The 14,110-nt window shown below is 42.7% G+C and overlaps 1 protein-coding gene across 5 annotated transcripts; it reads right to left on the bottom strand.

Moving 5' to 3' along the window:
* Positions 1-196: 196 nt before the first annotated feature.
* Positions 197-14,110, bottom strand: xirp1 (xin actin binding repeat containing 1). 5 transcript variants are annotated; one of them, XM_084008387.1, is made up of 8 exons: positions 13,990-14,110; positions 13,696-13,750; positions 13,301-13,585; positions 12,945-13,023; positions 8,842-8,993; positions 8,578-8,619; positions 3,090-7,547; positions 2,518-2,656 (listed from the first exon to the last, which is right to left on the bottom strand). In XM_084008387.1, the coding sequence occupies exons 1-8, from the start codon at positions 14,040-14,042 to the stop codon at positions 2,654-2,656; spliced, it is 5,127 nt and encodes a 1,708-aa protein (XP_083864513.1). In that variant the 5' UTR covers positions 14,043-14,110; the 3' UTR covers positions 2,518-2,653. The 5 variants fall into 5 exon arrangements, with proteins under 5 accessions (XP_083864509.1, XP_083864510.1, XP_083864511.1 ...); XM_084008383.1 differs by having other exon boundaries at positions 197-7,547; positions 13,990-14,100; XM_084008384.1 differs by lacking the exons at positions 12,945-13,023; positions 13,301-13,585; positions 13,696-13,750; positions 13,990-14,110 and adding an exon at positions 11,717-11,860 and having other exon boundaries at positions 199-7,547.

Here is a 14,110-nt window from a genome sequence, read left to right as displayed (position 1 = left end):
GAACGTGTTTCACCGCTGATAGCTAGCTATCGTTCCCTGTATTATACTTAATTCAACTTAATTAAATGATTTAACATGGAAACAAGCAACTTCCTCGAGTCTCCACTTGTTGCCTGGCAACTCTTCCTAGCCACAAAGCTGTCCGGCACATAATCCTTTAAAACAGCATTTTTTTTTTCACCAAGCGTTTTTTATACTTCAGTTTTATAAGGTGGTAAATGTTCATGTTGATATGTAATAACCAATAACTTTCATTACATCCACTTCAGGTTTTAAAAGTTTTGGAATAACAACAACAGACAAGCATGAAGAACAGAAGTCACAGTTAACAATCTTTTAAACTAGTTTATTTGACAATTTACACAACAGAACATACAGTACCAACTTATCTTTAATAAAATAACATTACACTTGGGCATGTGGTTACAGTATAAAATCTATAAGACAGACTGTTTTTTTAATTAAAATTCAACATTTTCATGATTTCAATTTCAAAGCAAAACCTTTTTCATGAATCACAGATGGAATAACTACTTTCTTAAAAAGGACAGGAAGGTCGCTGTACATCTTATTTAGCGCTTTTCCTTTGGTTGGCTAAATGTTACGAACACCGTTCCTTCCTCATTGGTGTTGCTCAACACTTTATCTTCAAAAGGGCGACCAGATCTTCGGATTAATGGGGATGTCATAACTTCGTATCTGGCTGGACTCCCGGCTACTTCAAACAGTGCTGACGATTTACTGTCGGACTGTTTGGTGACAAATGTTGAAGTCACAGAAGACACAAATACATTGCCAAAGCTGTCAGTCTCTTCGTACGTTTCACTGACGGTCTTTGAGCCAACTATTCCGGTGGGTTGCTCTGGAACAGTTTTCACTTCGATCACACTAACCTTGCGTTGTGCCGGACTCTGACCATTCTTTGAGGGTTCAGCAGCAGCAGCAGACTCCTGTCCGAGATCACCATGTGCACTATGGCAGCTTTGAGAAAGACCCTCCGTTTTTGGTTTAAATGTAGACATTGGTGACTTTGGTTGTTCAGCAGACTTTCTGGCAGCCGAGTGAATGGAGATGAATGACGGGGAAGACTGGGAAGACTGTCTGATAAGTGGCTTGTCCTTGACTTGTCTGCGCACTTCTTGTTGCGAAGCACTTGAATCCGAAACTGTTTGCGTATTCATGCCAGTTGCCTCTTTGGTTTTGCCTGATTTGGCCTTGCTTGACACAATACTTATTTTCCTGATGTTGTTGGCAGGTTGAACATTTTGCTCACATTTCAATGATTCATCAAATAGTCCTGACAAACCTGCAATGTCAGCCTCAGATTTCAGATTGGAGACGGAGTACAAAGCCTTTTTGATGGCCTCTTCAATGTCAAGAAGTTTTGCTAATGTTTGCTCCTTCAGATTCATTATTTCCTTGCTTGCTTTTTCCAGATCTTCAAATACAGTCTCAACTGAAGAGATGCTTTCAAGGTCGTCGTCCTGTGTCTCTACTTCAACTTTCTTTTCATCACTTTGCTTTGCATTTCCACTTGGCGTTGCCACCCAAGCAGGAACAGTCTCACATAACGTCTTAAAGGAGCTAACATCGACACTGCTCGTCTCTCCCTCTATATCTTGCACTTGACACAGGATTCCTTTGAGTTCCTCTCGTTTCCTCAAATTTTCAAAGATTTCCATGGCTGCTTTCACATTTCCCTTCATGATCTCCTCCTTGTGGACAGAAAGCCTTTCTCGTCTTTCATAATCTGTCTCCTTTACTTTCTTCTCTCTTAAAACAACTTTTTCCTCGAGTTTGACTTGCTTTTCATTGAGGTCCTTTTGCTGTACATGGCATGTCTTGGGTTTTGATGTTTCCTGTGTATCACCTGTGTTGTGCTCTTTCTTGGGAGGTGATTTGTGTTGTTGAGCAGTGGTTTTGTTGATTTGTTTATGGTCACTAGGATAATCATTTATCACGTTTACCTTCTTGGACAACAAAGGGGTTCTTCTATTCAGAGTCTCACTTTCCTTCCTTTCAAAGTTCTGCAGAGTAGCTTGCAAGCTCATGTTCATTTCATGTTTGTCATCTTCTGCCAAATTTTTCATGCACCTTTGTATCTCTTCAGCCGCATTAATTTTCTGTATTACATTTCTCTCCATTTCCACTTCGGAGCTGTTCGACATCTTTACTTGGCAGTCTGTTTCATTTCCTGTAAGTTTTTTCTTATTCTTCTTAGTTTCCTGAACCTTTGAGTCCATTGGTAGACATTCACTAATTTGATTCAAGTCTTGAGATGCCTCAATACAGTTTTGGTGGGATGTTTCCTCTAAGATCTCTGTACTGATTTTGCCAGGTGTTGTGGTTCCATTTAGTTTATCTGGAGAGGGCATAGGGAATGGTTTGCTTTGTTTTGGAGGAATCACTGTGCTTTTTAGTTTGTCTGTAATGTGGCAAGCGACTTTGGGAGGAGCTAAAATATTCGGTTCTTCTACGACTACTGATTTTATCCATTGTGGCTTTGGTGGTAAAGCTGGCTTCTGCTCCTTGGATTTCTCGCTTGTCTTTTGAGGGAGTGGAGGTGGAGTTACACTCACAGAGCTGGATGATTTAGTGTTTCCATTTGCTACAGGGTTGGGTTGTGTTGTAAGGGATGGTTGTCCTTCACAGGTTACTGAAATTGAAGGAGACAATGTTGTGTCAGATGGAGGCATAGACACCACAACACACTGCTTCTGAACAGTCTTGCTCCTCCCTGAACAAGCCTTCCCTGAATTCCTGTATATCATTGCAGCTTTATAGTCTCCTTTGGATACATTTACACTAGACTTCTCAAGAGATTGCAGAGCCAATTTGACGTTACCTCTTACGATATCTTCTTTATCTAGGAGCTTCTGCTCTGTTGCTGCACTTTTCAGAGACTTAATAGATGCCTTCACATCTCCTCTGATAACTTCTTCTGTCTCATCTTCTGTTGTCTGCCCATTACATTCACAACTTACAAAAGGTGGCAGTGATTCTGGTGCACAATTGCTGACTATAACTGCACTTTGTTGACAAGACTCAAAGGAAACATGGCTTCCCTGATCTTTCTCTGCATCACTGACCTTTGGATACGTCTTGATTTGCTGGCATCTGGAGGAAGATGAACATGTAGATTGCATCACTGCGGCAGAGCTTTCCTCTTGTGCTGTCACATTCACGTTGTATATTTTTCCAGGGACAACGACGTCACGCTCCATGTGCATGCTTTGCTGCTTAGCCATTTCAAGGGACTTTTTTGCTGCTTTCACATCTCCGGATATGATGACCTCTTTTTCTGATTGGCCTCCTTCTATTTCAGGACCTGGCAAGTTCATGTCATAGATAGTTCCAGGTTTAATGGTCTCCCTCTCCATACACAGGCTCTGCTGCTTTGCCCGTTCTAATGACTGCATTGTCGCCTTGATGTCCCCAGCCACAATTTCCTCCTTCTCCACCATGACAGGTTGCTTTACTGCAAGTTGTTGCTTTGCTGTCAAGATATCCCCAGGGATTATTTCTTCCTTCGGAGCGCAGTTTTCAACACTGAGAGAGCACTCTGATGAAAAAACCTTTTTGGTGTTCTTTACGTCCCCTGGCAAAACATCCAAAATGGTTCGCTCTACTTGCTCTTTTTGCTGACAGAGACTTCTCTTTGCTTCCTTCACATCACCTTGAACTACTTCAATGTGTTCCTCAGCCAGAAGACTGTGATCAACTTCATCTGCTGTTGCATCAGTATGAAGACTTTTCAGATAGCACATGTCTCCTTTCTCAATGCAACTTTTGTACAGATTCACATTTCCCTTTTCATTTTCATCCACTCTACATGACGCTGCAGTCCTCTGACTCTTAGCAGTGGCTAGCAGATTTCCAATGGTAGACTTGACGTCTCCCTTCTCTATAATGTGACCATCGGTTGTGGTTTCAGAATTGCAGATGAGTGAATAAACTGACATCTCTGCTTTCCCCTCCACAGTCTCTTGCATTATGATTCCTTTTTTCAAATCCTTATCTTGGGCGAGCAATTCTTCAATCATCTGGACAATGTTTTGTATTCTTTGATCGCTCTCGAGGTTGATAGTTGTGGGTGACTGGTAGACTGGAAGTTCTACTACTGTGGTATTCACTTTACCCCTCACCACTTCTCTAAGAAGACTTATTTGTGGCTTTAGGGTTGGTTTGAGTAAGAGTTGTAACATGATGTTCCTTATGTTACCCCCGATAACCTCTTCGTTCTGGATTTGCACGCCATCATTGCCTTCAAGCAGATATTTTGCCATGCTAACATTTCTACTCTCATTTGCTTCTATTATGATGCCGCTTGAGTGAACAAAATGCATTTGGCACAGATAGCACAGGGTGTCAGCAACACTGTTGGCAGTGATTTTGTCAAGGGGCGTGGTCTCAAAGAGCCAAGTAGTGCACTTTACATCAGCTTTTGGTATTTCCTCCTCAGCACCTTGCACTGAGGTATCCTCTGGCTCCTTGATTTTGATTTTGTCAAGTGGCTGTGATTCAAACAGCCAAGTGCAGCGTTTCACATCTCCTTTCTGGCTGTCTTCCCTGTGGACCGTTTTTACCGGACCTTGCTCCTGAGGGTCCCCTTTCAGACTGTCAATGGTTTGATTCTCAAAGAGCCAGGTGGAGGTCCTGACATCACCATGTTGGACATCAGTAACACTAACCATTCGCATGAATTTCTGGCATGACTGATCAGATTCAAATATCTGTTTATTGAGTTGCACATTACTGCTTCCCAACTCTTCAATGACCCTGACAGAGGGCTCATCCTGGCTGGTAAATGAGTCCAAAGGTTGTGTCTCAAACTTCCATCTGGCTGATTTGACATCTCCTGTCTTAACATCTTCCTGGGTAACAGCCCGGATCACGTAAACTTCCTTCTCTGCCTTGATGGCATCAAGGGGTTTTGTCTCAAACATCCATCTTGCTCCTCTTACATCAGCACTCATTACCTCCTCTTTTTTCACAGTTGTAACTTCATGAAACTGGCCCTCTTTATCTCTGATGGCATACAGCGGCAGGGACTCAAACATCATGGTGCTCGACTTCACGTCAACACTGCTCACAGGTTGTTCCACAGAGACTGAGTTCTGTTCAAGGGGCTGGTCATGGATTTTGTCCAGTGAAGAGGTTTCGAATATAAACTTTTTGTTCTGTACATCACCGCCCTCTGCACCACTGACTTTCTGATTGTTTGCATCCTCACTGTTCCTATTCATTTGGTTCATGGGGCAGTTTTCAAACATCCAGGTAAATTTATGTACAGAACCTTTTACAAGGTGTTCATCTTGGTTCTGCTCATCAGATGTTGCCACCATTTCTGATCCTATTTCATTGAGGGAGCAGGATTCAAAAAGTTCTTTGACTCGTGAGACTTCTCCAGACTGGAAGTTGACCTGGCTGACACATCTCACATCTTGCTCAGAGTTTGCATCCTTTCTCATTCTATTCAGGGTTTCTGTTTCAAAAACATGTTGAACACCAACTTCCGATTTGACAGAATCCTGTAAGGTGTTGCAGAGTTTCAAATTGAACTCTTCACCATCTTTGATGCTATCTAGAGGCTGTGATTCAAAAAGCCAAGTCATGGACTTGACATCGGTATTGTCAATGGCTTCTTTATCATTTACTTTTTCTGATTTGTCATACAAAATGTCCATTGGTTGTGTCTCAAATAACCACTTGCAGTTCTTGACATCACCTTTAGGATGCTCCTCTTCTACAGAAACGTCATGCTCTGTCTGGTTGAACTTGGAATGGATCCCATCTATTGTCTGGGTTTCAAAAAGCCACTTCGCCATCTTGACATCACCGGTGGTATCCTCCTGTCTGGTGATCCCTTTGATCACCTCAACATTTCCTTTTCCTTCTTCAAGCTTGTCTAAAGGCGTCGTCTCAAACATCCACTTATAATTTTGGACCTTCCCTTTGATGAATTCTTCTCGGCTGACTGTTGTGACCGTATGGAGGTTTCCAGAACTGTCTTTTATTGCATATAAAGGAGTCGTCTCAAACATTGCTTTGTTACCTTTTACATGTCCTGCTGCAATAGCTTTTTCCTCCTCAATAATCTCCTCATCAGACTGTGTGATTTTGCTCAGGGGAAGTGTTTCAAAGAGATGTTTGAAACCCTTAACATCGCCCTTTTCAATCTCTTGTTCTTTGAATGAGGTGGTCTTTTGAGTGCTGCAGCTCTCGAATATTTGTTTTTTGCCTTTTACTTCTCCTTGTTCGTCAGCTGAAAGGGTAATCTTTTTCAAACTCCCAACTTCATAGCTATCATTAAGGGCCTCCATGGGTTGAGTTTCAAACAGCCACAGAGAAGTCTTGACATCTCCGGCTACAATTTCTTCCTTTCCCAAAGACTTTTCTGCAGAGTCTCCTGTTCGTGCTGCCAAGGGTTGCATCTCAAAGAGCTTCCTCTTGTTCATGACATCGGCATCTCCTGCACAGTCAGCCACCGTTCCTTCAAACGTGTCCACTCCCACAACCTCTTGTATTGTGTCAAATGACTGAGTTTCAAACATCCATCGCTTTTGGTCAACTCCTCCTCTGTGCCCCTCTTCCAGAGATATACCCCGAATTATTTTCACCCCATCAGTTCCCTTATTAATCAGGTCCAAAGGCTGGGTTTCAAAAAGCCAACGGGCAGTGCTGATATTGCTGCTGTTGATCTCCTCCCTGCAGATGGATTTAATCTCATGGATATTTCCACTGTTGTCTCTTATGGCACAGCAAGGTTCTGCCTGGAAGAGTTTTACAGTCTTCTGGACATCACCTTTCTGCTCCTGGAGCTCAGATCTCAGTTTGAGGAAGCTCTGGTCTACTATGGAGTTGCAGCGTCCCAGGTCACTTAATGGTTTAGACTCAAAAAGCAGCCGAGCCCCTGTCACATCTCCTGGCTGGATGGGTTCTTTCAGCACTGCTTCGACCAGTTCACCCTCTTCTCTTTTGGATTCGGTAAGAGAATCTAAGGGCTGAGTCTCAAACAGCCATGTTGACGTCCTAACATCCCCTCTGACAGAAGTCTGTCTTTTAGCAGACATGTGTTGGCTGCCGTCAATGTGCTCAAACATAGAGGAGGTGCCTCTGACGTTTCCACCTTTCAACTCCTCATCGTCCAGCAGCTTCTTGGTTTCGTGAGGATCCCCAATATTGTCCAGTTTCCAGTTCTCAAAGATCCACCTCATGGACTGCACTTCACCCTGATAAGCTGCATCCGTTGCCTGAGTATTTTCTGACTGCACTGCCTTCAATATCTCATCATCCACTGCATCATCAAGGCTTGCCCTCAGGTCTGGGTGGATGTGTTTAAAGAGCCTCTTCAGCTCACTCTTCTGCCGTTGCTGGTAGAACGTGGAAAAGGTTTCTTTAGGTGGGGGCAGAGGGAGGCTTCCCAGTGCTGAATGCTCTTCATAGTCAAGGGGTCTAGGTGGTATGGGAGGAGGTGGGGGGGGAGGCAGGTCGTCGTCATCATGAGATGGGTAAGAAACTGTGATTTTCCTGGCTGCTTCAGCCATCTTTAAATGAAAGACAGATGGGAGTAATATTGTCAGGTCTCAGTAGTCAGAAAATGCTTTTGTTAAAGTACGGTCAAATATTAGATTGACATGCATTTTAGCAAGTGCAGACATATCTTACCTTTGTATATGCTTGCTTGATGTTTTTAACAGCAAACCATCCTTTGTCACACCAGGGTTAACGAAACACTTCATAGCTGTTAGTAAGCAGACATCACACAGACACCGAGTCTATACTACAAGTGCACCAAGTTAAATTAATTACTAAACGTCTTCCTTTGGAAGTATAAATCCGCATTAACATACTTTTTTTGGCCACTTGGCGGCAGCGGAAACAAGCTGCATACACATTCAAACAGTATGTGTACAGTAGCATTTCCATCAGAGATGTAGCAACTCATTTGAAGACGAATGATCTGAAAAATTCAATTTTAATATTCATTCTCTTTTTATATTGGATCTGGATCTTTAGCCACTAAATGCTCCACTATGTCCACCAGCTGGTTTCTAATGTTGTCCGTTTGCTGGGTCGGAAGGGTACGGTGGGATTCTTAGATCTTTTTTTGCTGGAATCAGCTGCCTGCTGCGGCCAAAGACAACACTGATGAGAGCAGTGCAACATAACCAAAAATAGTAGTTAAATCTGCAAAGCCAAAACAATGAGTTGAAAGGTGCTGAAGAGAATGCGGCTTGGCGGTACCACATTATTGCACTCACATTAACGCAGTTTCACAAAGTGTGTTGTAGAACGTAACGTAAAAACGGCAAGGCCCTGTTTAGAGTCAGTGATTTGTTTGTAGAAACATTGTGATGCTACAGGATAGACTCCGTGAAGACGACTCACTCCCTGTGTAACTTTAAAAGTCATATATGGCACCATTATGTTGTTTGAGTTCTTGAATGTGATCAAAGGTTAACTGTTACTTTGTTCAAACAAGCAAAAAAAAAAATTAGTCAGAGTAATTTCCACAGCACACAGTATCAGTGCCCACACGTGGTAGTAAAGGATGCTAAATTAACTATACAGTACCTTACTGTTTTTGATTCTCGTCCCTGGAGTATTGACGGATTCCTATTGAAAAGCAGAAAAAATAAAGTGCAATTTTGATCAGTTTGGATTAAGTTTGGCTATTTTCTATAAAGAAATATATACATTCACTGTGCTGCACATGTGCTATACATTTAAAGTATTTTATTATACATCATCCACTGTGACAGAGCATTGCGGTCATTCCCTACTGAAGACCTTGACCTCGGTGTGCAGGGAGGAATGAAAGGCATTTCAGGAACTCACTGGCTGAGTTGAGCCTCCTGTGGAGTCGATGGCTGCTGCTCTTGACAGATAGAGAGCTGATCTGTCTCTCACTGAGGAGGAAGTAGATATCCTGTCTCTGTTTTGTCTTGTTGGCGTGCCCCCCTTAGTCAGCGCTGGACTATATTTGTCATCTGCAATGGAAAAAGAAAAATATTTATGTTTTGAGATCATTTGGTCAGTAAAATGAGAATAACTGAAGTAAAATAACCTGCTTGACACATACTTTCCCGACATAAATGTGGAGTGTGACTCGTGTCAGCGACAACTTAATGATAACACTGTGTGGGTGGGTATTTTTAGTGATGCAGGAATCTTATCACTGTTGCAGCTCCCTGTTAACTTCCATCTGCATCTGCAAGGCCTACAGTATATGACACCCTGACAGTGAGTCTGAGTAGCTTAGGGGACTTAAATATTAAAAGGAACCTATATATGATTTATTGTGCTAAAGACACATTCTTAACAAAGAAGTGAGTTTAGGAAGGCATTGATCCCAGTAGCTGACTGGACAAATAGGCCCACACAGGCTGCCTGCTGCCTTGGAACATCACCAAACTGCATGCCATGCACAGACCATGACGCCCGAGAAGAAAAAAAAACAGCAACTGCTAGCTCAGCTGGAGTGACACAGATTGTTTGCACGTTGTTTGTGTGAGCTCTCGGCCATCAAACCATCAACACCTGACCAAAGGAATGCGTCTGCCTGACCCCATGAAAAATATAGTAATGATCTCCGTTTGGTGAGCATTAGTCCACCTGGTTGTTTAACTCTGCAATAATACAGATATTTGATTTACTGAAATAAGAAGGGGTGTAACGGGCACACGTATTCGTAGCAGAAATCTCCTCTAAAGGACGTTTGGTTTGGTATGCAACATTCGTCCGTTGTTCCATGTGAACCAAACTTCACTCTACACTTCAAACATTTCATTTACGACAGCATCGCCGTAATGTGTCAATAAGTGGAACAAAGCAAAAGTGGACAGGGCGGCGAGTCCTTCCCCTCGCGGCGTTCAGGCTCCTCCCAGATTCACACCGAGCCAAAGTAATAACTAATGCTATAGAGAGTTTTTCGATGTGCATATGTGACCACACTCGATCTTAGACGATACAGAATTAAAGCATATGATCAAAGTGCTTGAGCAGCTACAACAAGCCTCCACATGAGTATTTTAGTCTGTTGTGTCCAAGCGATGAGGTTAGGTTACAGCCCAGTTCAGAAATGATTTACAGGTCAGAGTCTCGTGATGGAGGATTACACAATCAGAAGTCATTTTTGATCACCAGGATTGGGTTACATTGTTGTGTTTGACTGTGGTTTATGTTTGTTATTGATTTATTTTCTATACCAGTATTTGAGTGACTTAACTGGTAAAGTAAGAATTGTGGCCAATGAGCAACTGTTAATTGTTTATAATATTCTAAATAAATGACCAAAATATTTAATATAATTCTGCATTTTCATTGTTTTCCCCTTTTGTAGGCTACCGACCAAGCTGAAAACAGTTGATTAGTTTGAGTAAAGAACATGGTAGATGTTTTAAATTCAGAACGTATTTCAACAACAACAACAAGAGCGATGAGAACAATATGACCAGAGGTCAACAGCCCCAGAGTGCTGCACAGGCCATCCGGCTGTAACTAATGGACAGATTTGAACACACCTCCCCTTTTCACACATTAAGCCCTCGCAGGACAAAAGGATGGACCAGCAAGCTGGCGCCTCTCACGAGTCCGGACTTAAACTATTTTCATAGATGGGTGAGCAGACTGAATGAGGCAACCGAGTGCCGTGCGTGTCCCGTTGAAGCCCTCGCCCACTCAAATGAGAGGTCAGCTTCATCACTTGTCATCACCACACACTCGTATCAAAAAACTAGTCAAATGTAAAAAACGTTTTAAACAAATGAAAAGTGACTCGAAGCTTCGCTGACATTTTTTCCAGTGATTCCCACACGTTCAAAATGGATTTTTGCCGGACGTCTCTTTGATGCGGGTTCGGTCTCCAGGAATGAAGAGGTGCTATTAGTGGCACAGTAATGTGGGGGGCGTTTTGGGGCTGCGGGCAGCTGTACAAATGACGGTGAAATGCAGTTGGTATTTGTTCTTCACTACCACCACCTTCACCACCGTCAGCTGTCGGCGATTGTACCCACATTCACAGACTGAAATGAAAACCAGCATGCCAAAAGGCTGCTCACGCTGGAGGGCCCCGGAATGCACATCACACCACTGGGTATTACACCGATCAATAAAAACGATAGATCGGGATTTTCTTTATTGCTTTTACAGCAGATTTGCTGCAGTTCATCGTGACTCTCGTGATGACAGAACGACTGAACGCTAATGATTGAGTGCTCCTGTTGTCTGACCTCCCATTCCAGACATTTCTAAAGATAATGGGTGGAAAATTGATAGCCACTTAAGACTTAATGAAGATGCCAGCAATGTAATCACACTTCAATTTGTGACCTAAGCTTTGATGTCACTCAAAGAAATAGCCATAATTAAGAGAGAAATGGTTTGAAAATGTTTTCTATTATTATTATTTTTATCTCAGTCAATATATAATAATAATATAATTAATTATAAGCCTATATGCTTAAAATCAATTGCAGTATTTGGTTTCTCAGTGACACACTGGCACAATATTAAAATTTACCTTTAATATTTAGATTTTTGTTATACTGAAATAAAAGCAAAGAGTATCCACTAAACTCCACGTTCACTCGCTTAGCTCACAGATCAATCACGTCATTCAGAACAACGAAGCCATGTAGGTTTAAGTATCTTTTACATTAGCTACATATTCAGTTTCCTCCATTTCCAGAAAGTTAATAATCATGATACTCACTAAAATACCATCCAGTGTTGTTCCCTCTCGGTTCCCTGTGTATCCCCGCTGTGCTGGATAACTCGACTCTTAGGGCCCCTGTGATGTACGATCAGCCTCTCTGCTTCTCCGTTCACTGGGACTGAACTCTTTCTAGTCCTGTGGCCTCGGTGACAGCTGATTTTTATCAGAGCCCACTGCTCCAGTGGAAGACTCTGGCTATTTTGGGAGGGTGGGCTGGCGGCTGAGTCAATCACCTCTGTTAGTCACAGAGAGACTGGGGCACCCTCCGCCTCCCATTCCCAAAGCTACATTGTCACCCACTATAACGGGCGCTGGGTGGGACCTGCAGTATGTATGTCAGTGGGTGTTTTTGGTGGGAAATATAATTTAATTTTAATTTTTTTAACTTAAGACTGTCTGTATCATACTGACCCATATACATGTGTGCTAGTTTATGCTAGTAGACAATGGTTGAACAAATTGTAGCTTAAGATTTTTATATATATATATATATATATATATATTTTCACCTACGATCAGAAAGTACACTATGATTTCTAACAGTCATCCTCAGAAATACTCCAAGAAACACATAAGATGTCCACTCACATTCCTCTTTATGTCTTATTCGCACCTGACGCAGCTCAAGGTCAAAGGGTCAAGTGCGATACGCTGGCACGATATCAGTTCCAGGACACGGAGAGGCATGCCTCAGAGGGACGCGGTCTGTGTCACGGAGCCTTCAGCAACAGCCTCACTCCTATCTTAAGCATCTAAGCCAAACGCATAGTTATGTATTTACTCTGCTACATCCTTGTCTTTATTTAGCCGTTTCCCTGCTACCTACCAGGGCCAAAGAACACAGAGGTCAGTGTTTAACCAACAATCTGTCAGGATGTACACGGTGACACTTGTCCCACACACACGCTCCAGACATTTTTGTTCTTGTAACTTAATCTAGATTATTTTGGTATACTTGATGTGTTTTTGACATGGACAGATAAATGTCTCAGCCTACATTCATGGTTCAACAAAACAGCAGGAACATAAACATCGCCTCCCTCAAAGAGCAGTGATGGTCTTAGTTTGCCACAAGGTTGCTATAAAGAGAGTACAACAGTGACTGTCAACTGTGGCACCAAAATACAACGGTGATCTCATGCTGTCGAGGGGATCCTGTCACCGACCCCATCTGCCCTATCAGATCTCAGTGTCCATAAACATGACATCCAGCACCACTGCTCACCGTGTGAGTATCTGGATGATCGGGCAGAAGACTCCGGGAGTCCATTCATGGCCTTTCCTCCTTCCACCTGGGTGGCTCTCTGTGGATAAAAAACATACAGTGGGGAAGACTGTAACAACACACTGTTTTTTCTATGGTTAGTCCCTGTTTGGAAAGGTGGCCTACAAAGACTAATGGGAGCTTAAAGTAATAGTTTGACAAGTATGTTTATTTGCTTTTTTTTTGCGATTAGATGAGAAGATTCATACCTCTCTCACATCTGCATGTTAATGCATGGAACAAAAAAACACAAATGGTTGTTTTTAAATGTATTTTTTTAAATAGGTTAAATAAATATATGTACTAAACTCACACACCTGAATGGTTGTTTCCTTGTGACTTCTCCAGTCCTGTAGAGGCCAGATTCTCCCTGTGTTGATGTCAGTAGCAGAGGCTGAGTTGAGCCGTGGGCTGCTGTTGAAGCTTTGCTGCAGGGTGGCCCTGGACTCAAACAGGGCACAAAGAGCTTTGGTGCCTGAAGACTCCTTCTGAGGCAGGAAATCCATGGAGCGACTCCTGGACAGATTGGAGCGTCTTCCAGATCCCCAGAGGGCCACTTTGTCCAGCCTCCTCCATTGAGGCTCCACACAGCTGTCTGTCACCTGAAAGCAGCGGCTGAGATGTATGTGTGTTGTTTGGGTAGTGGTGTTGTTTTACTGGTTGCCACGTTTATTGCTATGGATGAAAATACGAAAATAAAAAGATGTTGCACCTGAAGTTTATGCTCCTCTTTTTCAATACTCCTCAGGTCAGCACAGCTTTGGTATCTGTTTGAACACATTTATTGACAAATGTATTAATAATGATCCTTTTGCTGGGAATACATTAGCAGGAAAAGTGAATTAAACTGTCTATGTGCTCTTGAGCAATGCACAAACACTGAACTTTCATTTGTCTTAACTAGAAGAGGAATGGACTGGGAAGCTGTGTAAACGTGTGAGCGTGAAGCACGTAATGCTGCATGATCATGTGAATACGAACATACCATATATTGTGCAGAACTTACTGTTGCACCAGCTGAGACACAGACTTCCTGTCCCAGCGTGTGGAAGCTGGCATGACCCATGACCTCTCCTGAACCCCAGAGAGACTCCTCAGGGACTGGGTCCTCCTCAGGCCAAATGCCA

This window comes from Eutrigla gurnardus (genome assembly GCF_963514095.1).
Source record: "Eutrigla gurnardus genome assembly, chromosome: 4".
NCBI lineage: Eukaryota > Metazoa > Chordata > Actinopteri > Perciformes > Triglidae > Eutrigla > Eutrigla gurnardus.
Note: the sequence above shows the minus strand (reverse complement) of the source record. Positions and strands in the feature narration are given on the sequence as shown.

Coding starts and splice junctions, on each gene's coding strand:
- xirp1 (XM_084008383.1), bottom strand. CDS start 14,042: ATGCCAGCTTCCACACGCTGGGACAGGAAGTCTGTGTCTCAGCTGGTG. Junction 8,620..8,841: donor CAGGAGGCTCAACTCAGCCA/GTGAGTTCCTGA, acceptor GCTTTTCAATAG/GAATCCGTCAATACTCCAGG. Junction 7,548..8,577: donor CGAGAATCAAAAACAGTAAG/GTACTGTATAGT, acceptor TTTCATTTAAAG/ATGGCTGAAGCAGCCAGGAA.